The following is an 18,493-nucleotide window of genomic DNA, read 5'->3' as shown; positions in this document are numbered from 1 at the left end:
CTATTTGTCAAATGACCAAAGATTTCTGTGGCAGCATAATTCACCCCTTTCTGTGCCAAAGTTATATTTAACCCAGAATAGTGAAGATCATCCATTCTTCCAGTTTTGTAGCTATGCACTTCACTATTATTTTTGAAATGGGATGGGTTATCAATAACAAATTTCATAAGTGAATATATGTATTGCAAAGGTACTGTGAATATCCTGATTTCCTTAAATAAATGTCTGCAAAGTGATCTTGGGTGTGCTCCAGCTATTTTTCTGATTACACACTCTTAATGACGAATTATCATAAAATATGATGCCAAATGAAAGAAGTGAATGAAAACAGGCGTAGTAGGCTAATTTACTGATACGTTTATCACCAAAATTTGCAATAACCCTACTAGCATAAATAGCTGCACCTCATTGTTTCAGCAGATCCTCAAATGTGTTTCTTCCCACTCAATTTCTCATCAATACACACACCCAGAAACTTCTTGTTTAACAGCTGTAATAGCACATATGTATGCATTAAGTGGTTCTCCCTGTTTGCCTTGCAAACATGGCATACAACAGGAATGATATAGCTACAGGTGGAAATTTGTGTCTTAGTTATTTCACTCTGAGCATGGGGTGGGTCATGACCTAATCCCTGAAACCTAGATTATTTCTGATACATTTCCCATTGTTTGCCACACAAATCAACACCAGTCTCCAGAATCTATAAGATCTGTCTAGTTTTGTACATATCCACTATTCTACCACGATTTGATAAGGTTTTTATCTTTCTATTTCTATTCTATTGTCTGAAATAACATTTGTTGACTTGTTTTTAATGCTTTGTTACACACTAGTTCTTTCATACCAATGTTGTGCATCTAACTAAACAATAAAAACTACACCATTACACATCTGGTTAGAGGAATAAATAGCACCACAGAATTTCAAACTACCACATTACAAAAATTTAAATAACAAATGCCAATTTCTTAAATCCTTGACAATACTGCATTCAAGCTTATATGTCTGTAACTCGCTTAACCATTAAATAACATCAAAACAGTTTCACTCAAAGTGTAGGTAATATTTCTTTTATGAAGTACTTGCTGTCCCAAGCACTATTCCTTTTATTATTCTTTTTAATTTTTCTGGGCTCTGAAACTAAATTTTGGAGCACCACTGTTCACACTCTGGATGAATTGTGCATTGTTACTTTAGGTACATATGAAAGTGCAAACATATTTTATAGCAGTGTGGAGAGTAGGAAGAAATGATGATGATGAAGAAGAAGAAGAAAAAGAAGAAGAAGTGGGGGGGGGGTGGGGGGGGGGGGAAGCCAGCAGAAATCCACCTTGTTTAGGAACTCTGATATTTCTCCACAAAAAATCAATTAACTGTGTTGGCTCCAGCAGATGATATATGAAATAAAAACAATGACTACAAATGGTTAATATTTTTCAGATGTCATTGGCTCTAGGGCATCATCTTACCTACACTATGATGTTCGTGTGAACACTTCAATGGCTCAAAGTGACCTAACTTGTTTTTTCATGATAGTTGCAGTACTATGATGACTTATACACACATTAAACATCCACTGCAACATCATAAGCATTAATATGTTTTACCAACAGTTATGGATGTGGCAGAACTGAAATATTTCAGCTACACATTCCACAAAATAAGATCCCATGGGCACATAATCTCAACACAAGCACAGGCTTCATAATTTTGAAGAGATTAAAACAAATATGCTAGATATGTTATTCAGTGCCAATAATACAATTCGAACACCAATCATTAAGGATATACTCACGCAATACAATAACATTAAATTCAGCGATAAGGTGATTATTGGGTTTGAAGTCATAATTGTAGTGATGATGGTGGCACTGATGGTGGTGACTGTAATTAGATTAAAAGGGAAGAAACAAATGAAGAATGGATTCCCCTCCTCCCCAAGATACGCAACTTTTGAAATGTGAAGCATTTTCACTGTATTAGGTTTGGAGATGGTAAACTTACTTTGTAGACAGTTGGTCATGAATTCATGTGGTCTGAAATACCAAGACTTTCTCCTGGAAGAGTTCTGAAATCTCATACTTATGTGTGTATAATCTGTGCATGTTTCTGTATATTAATAAATACTGAGACTGAACTGCTGGCCATAAATGTTTTGCCTCCTGAATGTACTGGACAGTGATTCTGTCTCATTATTTATTAGTTTTCTCAGACGAATTTTCCTTTGTTATATTTACATATAATTATACAGATAAGAATATAATAGAGGGAAACATTCCACGTGGGAAAAATATATCTAAACACAAAGATGATGTAACTTACCAAGCGAAAGTGCTGGCATGTTGATAGACACACAAACAAACACAAACATACACACAAAAATCAAGCTTTCACAACCAACTGTTGCTTCATCAGGAAAGAGGGAAGGAGAGGGAAAGACGAAAGGATGTGGGTTTTAAGGGAGAGGGTAAGGAGTCATTCCAATCCCGGGAGCAGAAAGACTTACCTTAGGGGGGAAAAAGGACAGGTATACACTCGTACACACACACACACACACACACACACACACACACACACACACACACACACAAGCGGACATTTGTTAGGCAAAGAGTTTGGGTAGAGATGTCAGTCGAGGCGGAAGTACAGAGCAAAGATGCTGTTGAATGACAGGTGAGGTATGAGCAGCGGCAACTTGAAATTAGCGGAGGTTGAGGCCTGGTGGATAACGGGAAGAGAGGATATACTGAAGGGCAAGTTCCCATCTCCAGAGTTCTGACAGGTTAGTGTTAGTGGGAAGTATCCAGATAACCCGGACGGTTTAACACTGTGCCAAGATGTGCTGGCCGTGCACCAAGGCATGTTTAGCCACAGGGTGATCGTCATCACCAACAAACACTGTCTGCCTGTGTCCATTCATGCGAATGGACAGTTTGTTGCTGGTCAGAGCCACGTGTGAAAGCACCCACATGATTTACCAACTGACCTGCCTACACTGTGAAGCTTTCTATGTGGGAATATATGTATGTGTGTGTGTGTGTGTGTGTGTGGGAGGGGGGGGGGGGGCACGTGCGCGCGGAGAGAGAGTGTATACCTGTCCTTTTTTCCCCCTAAGGTAAGTCTTTCTGCTCCCGGGATTGGAATGACTCCTTACCCTCTCCCTTAAAACCCACATCCTTTCGTCTTTCCCTCTCCTTCCCTCTCTCCTGATGAAGCAACTGTTGGTTGCGAAAGCTTGAATTTTGTGTGTGTGTGTGTCTATCAACATGCCAGCACTTTCGTTTGGTAAGTTACATCATCTTTGTTTTTAGATATATAATTAATGATATGAATATAATAGAAGGAAACATTCCACGTGGGAAAAATATATCTAAAAACAAAGATGATTTGACTTACCAAACGAAAGCGCTGGCACGTCGATAGACACACAAACAAACACAAACATACACACAAAATTCTAGCTATCGCAACCAACGGTTGCCCCGTCAGGAAAGAGGGAAGGAGAGGGAAAGACGAAAGGATTTGGGTTTTAAGGGAGAGGGTAAGGAGCCATTCCAATCCCGGGAGCGGAAAGACTTACCTTAGGGGGAAAAAAGGATGGGTATACACTCGCGCGCACACACACACACACACACACACACACACACACACACACACACACACACACACATACAGACACAAGCAGACTGGTCTGCTTGTGTCTGTACGTGTGTGGATGGATATGTGTGTGTGTGTGCGCGCGCGCGAGTGTATACCCATCCTTTTTCCCCCCTAAGGTAAGTCTTTCCGCTCCCGGGATTGGAATGACTCCTTACCCTCTCCCTTAAAACCCAAATCCTTTCGTCTTTCCCTCTCCTTCCCTCTTTCCTGACGAGGCAACCGTTGGTTGCGATAGCTAGAATTTTGTGTGTATGTTTGTGTTTGTTTGTGTGTCTATCGACGTGCCAGCGCTTTCGTTTGGTAAGTCAAATCATCTTTGTTTTTAGATATAGATATATAATTATACAGACATAGACAAAATGAACAATTTGCTTAAACAGCAAAATATGTACACACAAAGAAATCACGTGAAAGGAAAATCTTAAATAGAACAAGGTAAGTAAGATGCTAAAGAGAAGGCGACAATTTCAAGAACATGATAATAGTCACATGATATAATACACAGAACTATAGGGATATGTCCTTGAGAGAATGTAAAAAATTTGATAAGATCAAAGAATTTGAAACAACATAATTAAAAAGAAAACAAAACTGAAACCCATGTTGATTAGACACAATTTGCAGTTAATATGGCAAATGGCACAGTAAGTAACAACAGATCAAATTGGAAAACACTCCAAGATGCCTTTCAAGGTTCATATATTTCATAAACTGAATCAAAAATACAGACAGTAAACACTGAAAACAACAAAATTCTGGAGATAATGGCCGATGAAGTGGGTAAAACCATTCACAGCCTGAAGAACGGAATTATTAAGGCTGCAGCAAAAATTATCAGAAGGATTGCACAAAATTGTTTACAGAATGTAAGCACTGGAACAAAGTCATTAGAATTTTTCTTCACAATAAATGAGGCAAGACTTCCCTTCACAAAAAACTGAGGCAGCAATTTGTACTGCCTGCCTTTAGTCTTGATGAAATTCCAGAATGACTGAAGTATATTTGAAGTTATGTTTGAACATCAGTTATAAGATACCTAAACAATGTATGACCAAAATATATCAAAAAAGAAAATTTTATCAATTAACAACACAGTCACAGAACAGATACCATCATCATCATATTGATAAGGCTAACCGACCAATGATGATCTTCAGTGGGGATGCACCCACATTGCCCGAACTCTTACGGGAATCGGTAGACAGACTGCTGCGAGTAGTGAGTATGTGAGCAGGGGCACTACAAATGTAGTGTGTGCACAGTAAGTTGAAAATGTGGGTCTCACGGGGAGTGTGCCAGAGGTAAGTCACTGCAGTCGCACTATCCTCTGTGACCTCGGTGGCTCAGATGGATAGAACGTCTGCCATGTAAGCAGGAGGTCCCAGGTTTGAGTCCCAGTCGGGGAACACATTTTCAACTGTCCCCGTTGATATTTATCAACGCCTGTAAGCAGCTAAAGATCTTGATTACATTGTAATTTCATTCTTTGATAGCTGCCAAATAACCAGTGGTATCTGATCTTTTGGACATGTTCGAAAGAACAGATACCATCTTCATATAAATTTGTATTATGTAAATGTATCAATTACTTAGGAGAAAGGATCGTGACTTTATGTTTACCCTGAATTAGTGAAATATGGAGGTAAAACTACTTCAGCAGACGTGATAATTATGAATATGAAATGAGGTAGGGATTAGAAATAAACAGGCCATCGGAGCTCTAGTGTAGTCAGAAATACGGAGAAGAAAAGGATAGGACATGAGGGAAACAGTCACAATGTTTGATATTGGTTAGGCCTATGTGATTTAAATTGTTTTTCCCTCACTAGGCCTTAGTTTCTACTCACTTTTAACATGGACCATTGCCTTCATTGTTCACTTAACATAAATTTGGGGGTGATAGTTGAGTGAAATTTGGGAGCGACAACAGATTTAGCCAATAATCACTGGAAATTTGACGATACGTACTCACTGCATGGCCACGTCTGTAAATATATATGCAAAAAGCATTAACTTTTTGACTGCTATACCTCAATGCTGCTTTCTCCCCATCTGTCAATTAGACATCATGTCCTCTATAATGTCTTCTACATATTTCAGTCATTGACATGCCACCATTAATAATAGCTGTCATGTCTGACTAATTATAAATCAAATTTGTATACAATATATGAAATTAGCATTATCATATCAAGTTGTCTTTTATATATTTTGTGCATGATAGGAATGTAAGTAAAACTAAAAGTACTTTTACTATTCTTTCACCCCTTATCCACAAATAATAAATTAGGATGACATTTAATTTTTTTTCATTTATTTATTTATTTACTTATGTGTCTCAAGTATTAACAACACTTCCAGATACAATAAAATAAGTGAATTTACAATTCTTTTGAATACAATTGTAAAGTTATGACAAATACATTGTTTAGAAAATCAAATTACAGGTTGACATTTCTCATAATTTAAGCAACACAAAAATGTGCATGATAGCCTTAAAATAAATAACAATGAGGGAACCCATGCAGTTGACATTACACCCAAACCAAAAGGAAACCATTACAACAGTGCCCAATGAACTGGTATAAATGTGATAATCATCTTCATTATAACCTCTTGAAAATCCATGGCAATGAGATTTTTCACACTTCCTTTCCTCACTGTTACCTCCTCCTACAGCCACAGATAATAATACACCTCAACTCAGCATTTATTACTTTAAAATCTCCCTTACTCTAATGAAAAGTAGGATACAGTGAACAGAACTGCCTGTATTTGTGTTTAACCTCTAGCTTCTGCTATTATTTCATTGTGATTATCACATGAAGTTTGACATACTACAGCCATTCTCTTAGCATGCAAAGCCTCTTCACAGTTAAACCACTGAACTTTTTTCTCTAATTAACAATGACCCTCTGACACTTCCATGTGTCTTTCTAGTGATTGCAAGTTACCTCTGTCATTCTGGAAAGTCAGAAACTGCACAAATAAGACTCAAGATACAAAGGGCAAGAATTATTGATTGCAGTAAGTGATTTTCTGTTTCCACAACCTGTACACATAGTAATTACTTTTCTATAAAGTACACTGTGGACAGTCAGTGTTGTAATCTATTAAACTTTTTAGGCCAGTCATTAAAAACATATTCTAACTTTTTTTTAAAATAAATCTGTTGCTCCCAAGTGTGTAAAACATCATTTTTACTGTTTTTCAAGTACATCACGGATTTCTGTGATTTGCTGATGTGAGAAGCTTTTTCGTAATAATTCCATCTTCTACGCATTTACTTCTTTAACCACAAAAGAAAGAAGTGTTCCACAAACTGCATCAAATTTTCTTTTCCTCTGAGTATGTATTTGCACCATGATGACAAATTGACACAACAGCATGTGTATTTTCCTATGCAGCTTTTTTCTAGTGATTCTTAACAATACCATTCAATTTTCATTCTCAGAAAACCTATATTGTAAAAGTGTCCTACTGATTACATTTAGTACGTCCTTAATGAAAAAAATTAGATTTTTTCAGTAAACACTAAAAATCTAGCCTCTTCAAAACAATAAATTACTTGTTGGCATAAATGTGCATCACACTGGAAATATGTATAGTAATCAAACATTCCGAGCCAAATCGATTGGCAAACTTGAATGGACACTAGATCGATATTTACCAAAAAGAATTCACAGATTTCCCCATCACAGAAAAAACTATCATGTATACAAAATGATGGAAGTGGTGTTGATTTACAACAATTCACACCAGAGATTTGCTAAACATTTTTATTTGATCTGTTACTTTTCCCTGTCCATTTATTAACATAAAACCGCATCAATACCCAATAAAATTATACCACAACACTTAACAGTATTAAATAATCGTAGCTGGTGCACTGCTTTATAATTTTAATAACCCCGCACTTCACACTGAACCATGGTGTAACAATTTACTTCTCCGTTGACTGTGCACTTGTTGCAATGCTTTCCCTTAGTGGTCAATATCAATCACTATTGGACAAATTCTACAATGACAATACTTAACAACTTTTAAAAGCCCAACCACCATGCAGCACAATGCAAATTCATCCCACCAAAGAAAGAATGTAAGCAACTCAAATAAAAAAAAACTACTTTTCTACAAAGCACCACTTCATCACTCAAAAATGCTCAATATACGCTATGTTAGCCATGCACTGTATACTACTAACGAAGTATTGAGTAAGCACACCTTTCCCTGTCACCCAACCATACAAACATTCTGCTATTTATTTCGTTTCCATTATTATCAACACCTCACAAAAACTGTACATTATTTAAAATTATTACACTTACACATAATCCCTTAAATGTTGTTGGAGCTTATGTGGCAACATATGAATATGCAGTAAAAAATAATTCAAAAATAACAATGATATAGTAAGTTCAAAAATGGTTCAAATGGCTCTAAGCACTATGGGACTTAACATCTGAGGTCATCAGTCCCCTAATATATAGTATGTTAGCAATAACAATAATCAATGGCATCCGTTCAGCAGCGAGTGAAAGAGTAGCACTTCAGGAAAAAAAACAGCAGTTCTAGAAGTGAATCCTCAGACATTTAGAGCCAAAGTCACAAAGTCACTGTCGTAGAGATACACATTAGGTGCAGAATCAACACCATACAATCAAGTCACACCAGTGAGTCAAAAGATTTCCACCAAAGTATGTCATGGACAAACTCACAGCTTCAACATGCTTAAATTTCAACTATCACATATTATCAGTTCCTGCAAAAGCATAACAACTTTTCAAGGTTCCGTACTACATCAGATGCAGTTGCTTCTCCCCGTTCTCATTTCCTGAGGAAAGAGACTTATCTTTATGACACAACAATAAATAAAACTCCAAAAGCCTGAGGACTCTTTTCCCAGGACTCCCTTGCCACTCTTTCACCCACCAGCAAGCGGGAATCTTTCACGTTTGTTTATTCTCGCATTCATTTGCCTGCAAGGAGCAAAAGCCTCATTATGATCTGTTCACTTTCCAAGACATTCCTTGTAAAGAGAATGTGCCTTTGTCTAATGCTTTCCCTTAAAAAGATACCTATACTCTCTCTCTCTCTCTCTCTCTCTCTCTCTCTCTCTCTCTCTCATATCCTTATCAGGCCAATTTCACAAAGAGGGGCATGCATTTTCTATAGCCTTCTTGAATTTATGGAAACCACAGGACATATTAATTAGGAAAACTATACAGAGATTTGAACGTTATTCCTCTTAAATGCAACTTACTAGCTTTCAGGAAGTCAAGAGAGAGCCAGTCACCACATCTTCATGTCTAAAGTGAAAGAATTTATTAAATTAAGTGAAGTCACCACATCATCAACCCGATGGTTGGTTTCAACAATGTGGTGTTTTACTATGAGTGGTATGCTCTTCGCTTCATCCAACCTCCAAACCGACAAATCATGTCAGTTGTTGGGAGAACCGAGTTTAAATTTCACACCAACTCTCAGTGGAAGTTGGCATTTTTCACATTAATGAAACACCGTCAGGGGTGATGCACAAAAATCCCAGGATCGGTCACTGATTGAACCGCAGGCCTATAGATTTGCAATGTCACTTACCTACCCACTGAACCCCAAGCTACACTTATCAGTGATATGTATGACATCTATACATAATGTACACTTTTAAATAAACTAATTAAGTATTTTGGCAGCAAAAGAAAATAACTGTGGCTTCTGTTAGTAAATACACCTGACGTATTTCCTCAGTGAACTGCAGAAACAAAATTAATTTATCCACGATAACCATGTTTGAGCTCTGTGGCTACAGGTTAAATTATTTGAAAAAAATACAGTGAACAGCTGAACACCAGTTACAAAACTTTACTCACACCAAGGTGTCTACAGTTGGTATAACACAGCTACACATAAAAAATTATCAGGAACACTCAATTAAGTATTGATTACTGTACATTTTTCGACTACAAAATACGAATCCTCAATAAGAAGTGAACTGTAGTAGTAAAATTTCTATCCTAACTGTTGCAGTTAATGACCATCGGACTTTTTCAGAGATTCATGAACTTATTTATGTATTATCCAGGAGAATGTGAAACATGAGAGAGAGAGAGAGAGAGAGAGAGAGAGAGAGAGAGCTCATTATTATATGAACATCCTGCTTCTTTTGGCTACGACATCAATGATTATCAGTTTATCACCAGATAAAGCAACGAGTCTGGCGCATTCACTCCCACCTCACGATACCTGGCTCCCACCCTGTACTAAATTGTAGGTCACTGTCTTTTACAGGTTGCTTTCTGAGATTTTCTCTTTCAGTCACTTCTTTTAATATGGTAACTCATAAACGGTTTGTACTGTTAATGGCAGAGGTATTAAAATACAATTCAAATTCATTTTCTGAAGCCTGTTCCCCACAGGTAACTTCTCAGGACAGCATAGGTGTCAACTGGTTTGAATCAGCATTGCTCTGCAGTGTACCGTATTTACTCAAATCTAAGCCGCACCTGAAAAATGAGACTCGAAATAAAGGAAAAAAAAATTTCCCGAATCTAAGCCGCACCTGAAATTTGAGACTCGAAATTCAAGGGGAGAGAAAAGTTGTAGGCCGCACCTCCAAATCGAAACAAAGTTGGTCCATTGTAATATGAGACACAATTTAGATCGAATGAATGACGATACAGCTACAGTAGTTTGGTTCGAGTCGTAAGCTTAGCAGTTAAGCTTTACCACGTAGCTATTGCTATGGGTCAGGCGCTCCGTCCGTATTTATACGGGTGCCCTTCCTTTTTCACGTGCTTCGTCTGGTTTGAATCGATTGCTTATTTTGCTTTGATCTGATAAGTACCGTTTTCTTTGTTATAGGTGTTTGCGTCAATCTTAAGCTGAAAATGCATTACTGCACTGTGTCATGCATTGTTTGTTGCATTCTGATAGTGCGTGTTTACGGCCTGTCGCGGCTCGCGGCATGGCTTGCTTTTGTGCACGCTACCGCCGCGTACAATTAAAAAAAAAAAAAGAGAGGGAGAGGAATCGTCTCATTAGCGAAACAATGGCAAGAGACTGCTATTTGTTGTTACTTACACTGCTGCTTTCTTTGATAATGATCAACAAGACTCAAATAATAGACTGCGTATGATAGAACATGTTCTGAACGAGAGTTGGGCGGAAATTTTTCTCCGTTTGAAAAGCTTTGCGGCCGCTTCTTTATTACATCAAATTCTGCACAGAAATTCCAGTCATCTTAGATTTAAAAATCTAGTCACTTGCCGTGCTTCATTTCTGACTGTATCACTATTAGGCATAAGAATAATACGAATATAAACATGACACAATACGTACATTCTTCCGCGTTTGCTGTTGTCTCACTCTTCTCTAGTTTCGTAGTTTATTTGGCAGACAGGATTTAAATGAGATAGCAGCAAACACGAAAGAATACATGGCAAAATGTTTATATTCGTATTATTCTTATGGTGAAGAGAATACTGTATGTGATTCAAATTTCATCAGGTTCCTATTAGCAACCATCTCTTCGCACAGATAGTTGACAAACATCCCAGTCTTGCCAGTCAGATTTTCGTAGTACACTGAAATTGTGCTACATTCGAAGATGAACAATACGGAATTTGTATTTACTTCTTTGGATAATGTATGAAAATGAAGAGGTCGAAACTCGCGGCGGAGAAAAAAAGCTCGTCTTCTCCTTTTTTTTAATTTATTTACTGACGCAGAGGTTTTGGCGTCAGTATTTATCTTTGTGCCTAGAAAGCATGCATGCGTTGCGCTACATATATTCGACGGCAGAAGTTAGTTGTGGTGGCATGTACCAACATTTTTCATAACTTCCGCTTGCTTTGCACTCGATTCTAAGCCGCAGGCGGTTTTTTGGATTACGAAAACCGGAAAAAATGTGCGGCTTAGATTCGAGTAAATACAGTACACTGTCTAAACAATATAATAGCACCCTTAACATGGGCATTCTATAAATACATCCTACAAAAGTAATGCCTGTGCATTCTCTGAGTGCATGCTCAGAAGTAATGCCTTGGTTGCCTTAGACTGCAGTCACAAATGTTTGAGTTGCATTTGCGTGAGTGTTTTTTTTCGTCTAATTTTGATGAAGGCTTTACTGGCCGAAAGCTATATTTGTGACAGTCTTTCCGTTGTACCTATCTGTGACTCAGCAACTCCACTATATGGCGAGTAGCAACTTTCGTTTCCACAATAATGTTACTTGATTGACGTTCCCACTTCGCTGACACATGCTGCAACCCTCTACCATTAAAGGGCTCCGAACTGCAATGTTTAACATAGCTGTGTATCATTTAACTATATTAGTGTGTGAGAAACACCATGCTGTAATCAAGTTTCTGACCACAGAAAACGAGCCTCCAACTGAAATCCATAGGAGAATAGAAGCTATGTACGGCGATGATTGTATCGACATCAGTAATGTGTGGCACTGCGTTCTTCGTACTCATAATAAAGGAAACTGTGGTACTAACCTCAGCATACGTGACAGGGCTCAGAGTGGACGGCACGTACAGAAACTGATGAGACTTTGTAGAATCAGGTTCCAAAACTTAAAAAAACATCTTTAAGCACTTCACTCTGAAAGTGACGAAGCAGTGCAACCAGTGGTGAGACTGTGGTTCCATTGATAAAGTTAAACATTCAACAGTGCCAATAAACTGGCCTCTTGTTGGAAGAAATGTGTTCGTCACCATGGTAACTATACTGATAAATAAGTATGTAGACATGAAGAATAAAGATGTAGAATGTTAATAATTTTTGTTTTATTTAAATAACTGTAATGGTTTTCGCACAAAAAAATTGGAGGCCTTACTTTCCAACATGCCCTCATAATTCTTATATTGTTTGATGAAGCGTCATATCTTCGTTGGAGGATTGAGTGATTTGGGTAATGTTGTCTCGCTCCTCCATCACTAGGTGACAAAATGGCAAAAACAAAAGCCTCTTGCTATATTTTTCAGGGATGTTTTTTTCTCAGAACACCTTTAGTAAATGGATTGGGAATTGTATAAGGTGACATCATCTACTACAATGACATATGATTTGTGAGATAATGATAAAAGCAGCTCCTGAAATTAAAGTCTCAGAAAATACCCACAATAAAAACTGCTGCCTGCAACTCAGTTCAGTGTAGGGTGCAGTCACTGTTAGACAGAATTAGTTGTGGTGGTTGCACAGTGCAACCTCATTTGGCAATGGATGTAGCACCAGAGAATAGCCTGCCAGCATCAAGAGGTTAAGTGAGGACGAGACTGTCAACTACAAAACAGTACGCTACCACTTGACATCGTCTAAGCATTTATGAGAATTTAAGGACATGATGCAGCTAGAAGCCTCCAAGATGATTTTCTTAATTTCTATCATTGCAAGACTATATATTTGCAAATAAAGTTAATGTCCTCACCCCCTCTCCTCACAGTGATGTTAAAACACAAACTGAAAATTAAGGACCAAAGAAGTAGTTGAGCAGGCTGTAGCATACACACAATGACGTCCTGTGTATACATATGATACTGTGTGCAAACCGTGTTTATAGCCCTCTTTTTTTTTTAACAAATTTATGCATCAAGCTTCGCTAAGTGACCAGTTACATTTTCTGGCAATAATGTCCATAACAGCAAATGCTATGTAGGTGAAATTTCCTTGTTCTTCAGGTATAGAAATATCAGGTGTGCAAAATACCAGAGGAGCAGTGGGGAATTGTGACACCAAATTAGGTGTACTTTATTTTAAACAAAAGAGGCGAAGAGGGGGCAATGTGCACACAATAAATATCCCACTGACAATATGGATAAATTGTGTTATCAGACAGCAATGTCTGCATTATTTTGAACAACAAGAAGGAAACCTCCAACTCTCCCACAGAGATTTTTTAAAAAAGTGAAACATCGCAATGAAAGGGGCCAGTGGTTTATTCAAATACATTACACTGTAAATAAATGCTGTCACAGTGAAAGTGGGTAAGTACAGTCAAACAAAATTGCCAGTTAGCGTTTGTTTGTTGTGGAATCCAAGCAATGGCATATTGTAGTAATGTGAGCACTCTGACAGCAAGTATACAGAGCTGTAAACTGCTATTAGCTCCACCCCTAATCCACTTCTTTGACATAAACGTTACATTGCTGCCATCCCGGCCAGGTCATCAGTTTGCTTTGCCAGGTAATTACTTAGAGTATAAAAAAAAAGAGGATAAGGTGATATTGTAATGCCCTCCACAGTTATTGGGATTTGTCAGTAATAAAGTGACTAAATGGTTTCCGTAATCTCACAGCACCAACAAACATGCATTTTGAAAAGTTTATCTAAAAACCATTGCTTAATAAAGGCTGATCTACTTCCAAAAATTTTCCTGTAAGTTGGCCAATTTTGATCGCACAGTAAACCTGAATCTTTAACAGTTTTTATATAATGCGAATTCTTCTTTTACCATCCAATTATTTATACTGTGTTAATTTTTATTTATTTTCAAAGTCTTTCCAGCCACAACTGAAGCTGAAAGAATTTGTAGTTATATAAAATGTATTGTGAGATTCCTGATGGAGGACAAAATAATTATATTCACTCCTATCAAACCATTTAATTTCATTTGACAACTATCACAACATGCTCCAATTAGGCTTCTGCTCCAAGCACAGTCAAATGTATCCTATACTCAAACAGTGGCAACACGTCCCCAAACAGTGTGGCATACATCACAGTGAAATACAGACCTTTATCTCTCCTCCTGGTTCCTTGAAGTAAGAAAAGTCAAGTCCATTCATGCCATACTGAACGGCATACTCTTGCACGTACTCAGACGAATGTGGACGTCCACGAGTTGCGATTCCAGTTATGTTGTAAGTGTAGCCCAAGTCGACGGTCAGGAACTGGTCGTAGTCCGAGCTGGAGGCCGTCCATGCGTTGGCTCCTGGTGTGCCACTACATTACTACACATTCTCTGAACACACTCCTAGTGCTGAGCTAATTTCCTTGATCTTACGAAGCAACCAATTTTGTGCATGAAATAACTTTGTATCTTACACATCTTTCTTACACCATTGTGTGTGTGTGTGTGTGTGTGTGTGTGTGTGTGTGTGTGTGTGTGTGTGTCAGTCATTGAATTTGCCTTTCAGCATAACATTTCTGTATCACCTGTAGCACCGTAGACATAAGACAAAGACATGTGCAATGAACTTCCACAGGCAAAGGGAATAAGTATAAGTATTTCACTCATGAGGCAGCTGTACCTACTAGTCACCGATTTTGTCAAAATTTTTGGTACATGCCATCCTTAATGAAATACAAAAGTGACGGAAGTGGGGACGCAGATGATCAAGCATTTAGAAACTTTGGTGCGGCTCTGACAAGACACAAACCATTTATGTTGGTGTAGTTTCCAGACAGTGGTTGGCACAAAGAAAAACAGTATGGAACAGTAATCCGAAGTTCGTGAGGACGAGTCCATTCATGGAAGGGTGTGTGTGTTTTTTTCCGAATTTTTACATTACTTACACTGCAAATGAACTGAAATGATGTGTGTGTGTGTGTGTGTGTGTGTGTGTGTGTGTGTGTGTGTGTGTGTGTGTATAAATATAATAGAGGGAAACATTCCACATGGGAAAATATATCTAAAAACACAGATGATGAGACTTACCGAACAAAAGCGCTGGCATGTCGATAGACACACAAACAAACACAAACATACACACAAAATTCAAGTTTTCGCAACAAATGGTTGCTTCATCAGGAAAGAGGGAAGGAGAGGGAAAGACGAAAGGATGTGGATTTTAAGGGAGAGGGTAAGGAGTCATTCCAATCCCGGGAGCGGAAAGACTTACCTGTCCTTTTTTCCCCCTAAGGTAAGTCTTTCCGCTCCCGGGATTGGAATGACTCCTTACCCTCTCCCTTAAAACCCACATCCTTTCGTCTTTCCCTCTTTCCTGATGAAGCAACCATTTGTTGCGAAAGCTTGAATTTTGTGTGTCTGTTTGTGTTTGTTTGCGTGTCTATCGACCTGTCAGCGCTTTTGTTTGGTAAGCCTCATCATCTTTCTTTATATATATATATATATATATATATATATATATATATGGTTATAATAGAAGGAAACATTCCACGTCCCCACTCCACCAAAAGTGTCTTTCCGCCGTCCACCTAACCTTCGTAACCTCTTAGTTCATCCCTATGAAATCCCCAAACCACCTTCCCTTCCCTCTGGCTCCTACCCTTGTAACCGCCCCCGGTGTGAAACCTGTCCCATGCACCCTCCCACCACCACCTACTCCAGTCCTGTAACCCGGAGGGTGTACACAATCAAAGGCAGAGCCACGTGTGAAAGCACCCACGTGATCTACCAACTGACCTGCCTACACTGTGATGCATTCTATGTGGGAATGACCAGCAACAAACTGTCCATTCGCATGAATGGACACAGGCAGACAGTGTTTGTTGGTAATGAGGATCACCCTGTGGCTAAACATGCCTTGGTGCACGGCCAGCACATCTTGGCGCAGTGTTACACCGTCCGGGTTATCTGGATACTTCCCACTAACACCAGCCTATCCGAACTCCGGAGATGGGAACTTGCTCTTAAATATATCCTCTCTTCTCGCTATCCGCCAGGCCTCAATCTCCGCTAATTTCTAATTTCAATTTGCCGCCGCTCATACCTCACCTGTCTTTCAACAACATCTTTGCCTCTGTACTTCCGCCTCGACTGACATCTCTGCCCAAACTCTTTGCCTTTACAAATGTCTGCTTGTGTCTGTGTATATGCGGATGGATGTGTGTGTGTGTGTGTGTGTGTGTGCGCGAGTGTATACCTGTCCTTTTTTTCCCCCTAAGGTAAGTCTTTCTGCTCCCGGGACTGGAATGACTCCTTACCCTCTCCCTTAAAACCCAAATCCTTTTGTCTTTCCCTCTCCTTCCCTCTTTCCTGACGAGGCAACCGTTGGTTGCGAAAGCTAGAATTTTGTGTGTATGTTTGTGTTTGTTTGCGTGTCTATCGACCTGCCAGCGCTTTTGTTTGGTAAGTCTCATCATCTTTCTTTTTAGATATATTTTTCCCACGTGGAATGTTTCCCTCTGAAATATATATATATATAATATGGTTATAATAGAAGGAAACATTCCACGAAGGAAAAATATATCTAAAAACAAAGATGATGTGACTTACCAAATGAAAGTGCTGGCAGGTCGACAGACACACAAACGAACACAAACATACACACAAAATTCAAGCTTTCGCAACAAACTGTTGCCTCATCAGGAAAGAGGGAAGGAGAGGGAAAGACGAAAGGATGTGGGTTTTAAGGGAGAGGGTAAGGAGTCATTCCAATCCCGGGAGCGGAAAGACTTACCTTAGGGGGAAAAAAGGACAGGTATACATTCGCACACACACACATATCCATCCGCATATACACAGACACAAGCAGACATTTGTAAAGGCAAAGAGTTTGGGCAGAGATGTCAGTCGGGGCGGAAGTACAGAGGCAAAGATGATGTTGAAAGACACGTGAGGTATGAGCGGCGGCAAATTGAAATTAGAAATTAGTGGAGATTGAGGCCTGGCGGATAGCGAGAAGAGAGGATATGTTGAAGGGCAAGTTCCCATCTCCAGAGTTCTGACAGGTTGGTGTTAGTGGGAAGTATCCAGATAACCCGGACGGTGTAACACTGTGCCAAGATGTGCTGGCCGTGCACCAAGGCATGTTTAGCCACAGGGTGATCCTCATTACGAACAAACACTGTCTGCCTGTGTCCATTCATGAGAATGGACAGTTTGTTGCTGGTCATTCCCACATAGAACGCTTCACAGTGTAGGCAGGTCAATTGGTAAATCACGTGGGTGCTTTCACACGTGGCTCTGCCTTTGATCGTGTACACCTTCCGGGTTACAGGACTGGAATAGGTGGTAGTGGGAGGGTGCATGCGACAGGTTTTACACCGGGGGCGGTTACAGGGGTAGGAGCCAGAGGGTAGGGAAGGTCGTTTGGGGATTTCATGGGGATGAACTAAGAGGTTACGAAGGTTAGGTGGACGGCGGAAAGACACTCTTGGTGGAGTGGGGAGGATTTCATGAAGGATGGATCTCATTTCAGGGCAGGATTTGAGGAAGTCGTATCCCTGCTGGAGAGCCACATTCAGAATCTGATCCAGTCCCGGAAAGTATCCTGTCACAAGTGGGGCACTTTTGGGGTTCTTCAGTGGAAGGTTCCGGGTTTGAGGAGATGAGGAAGTGGCTCTGGTTATTTGCTTCTGTACCAGGTCGGGAGGGTAGTTACGGGATGCAAAAGCTGTTTTCAGGTTGTTGGTGTAATGGTTCAAGGATTCCGGACTGGAGCAGATTCGTTTGCCACGAAGACCTAGGCTGTAGGGAAGGGACCGTTTGATGTGGAATGGGTGGCAGCTGTCATAATGGAGGTACTGTTGCTTGTTGGTGGGTTTGATGTGGACGGACGTGTGAAGCTGGCCATTGGACAGGTGGAGGTCAACGTCAAGGAAAGTGGCATGGGATTTAGAGTAGGACCCGACCCATGAATAGGTTGGCGTACGAGGGGGCCATCCTGGTACCCATGGCTGTTCCCTTTAATTGTTGGTATGTCTGGCCTTCAAAAGTGAAGAAGTTGTGGGTCAGGATGAAGCTGACGAAGGTAATGAGGAAAGAGGTTTTAGGTAGGGCGGCAGGTGATCTGCGTGAAAGGAAGTGCTCCATCGCAGCGAGGCCCTGGACATGCGGAATATTTGTGTATAAGGAAGTGGCATCAATGGTTACAAGGATGGTTTTCGGGGGTATATGTGTGGATGGATATGTGTGTGTGTG

At 39.6% G+C, this 18,493-nt stretch overlaps 1 protein-coding gene across 4 annotated transcripts in view; it reads right to left on the bottom strand.

Moving 5' to 3' along the window:
• LOC126109764 (neurexin-4) overlaps positions 1–18,493 on the bottom strand; it is a 167,191-nt gene that overhangs the window by 132,451 nt on the left and 16,247 nt on the right. For 2 of the 4 annotated variants that reach the window (XM_049914817.1, XM_049914819.1), the window contains exon 3: positions 14,403–14,599. The exons of the other annotated variants lie outside the window; for them this stretch is intronic. In XM_049914817.1, the coding sequence (XP_049770774.1) occupies positions 14,403–14,599 (197 nt within the window). The remainder of the gene's footprint in view (positions 1–14,402; positions 14,600–18,493) is intronic. 4 annotated transcript variants of the gene reach the window in all.

This window comes from Schistocerca cancellata, chromosome 12, assembly GCF_023864275.1.
Source record: "Schistocerca cancellata isolate TAMUIC-IGC-003103 chromosome 12, iqSchCanc2.1, whole genome shotgun sequence".
Classification (NCBI taxonomy): Eukaryota; Metazoa; Arthropoda; class Insecta; order Orthoptera; family Acrididae; genus Schistocerca; species Schistocerca cancellata.
This window is presented reverse-complemented; position numbering and strand designations above follow the sequence as displayed.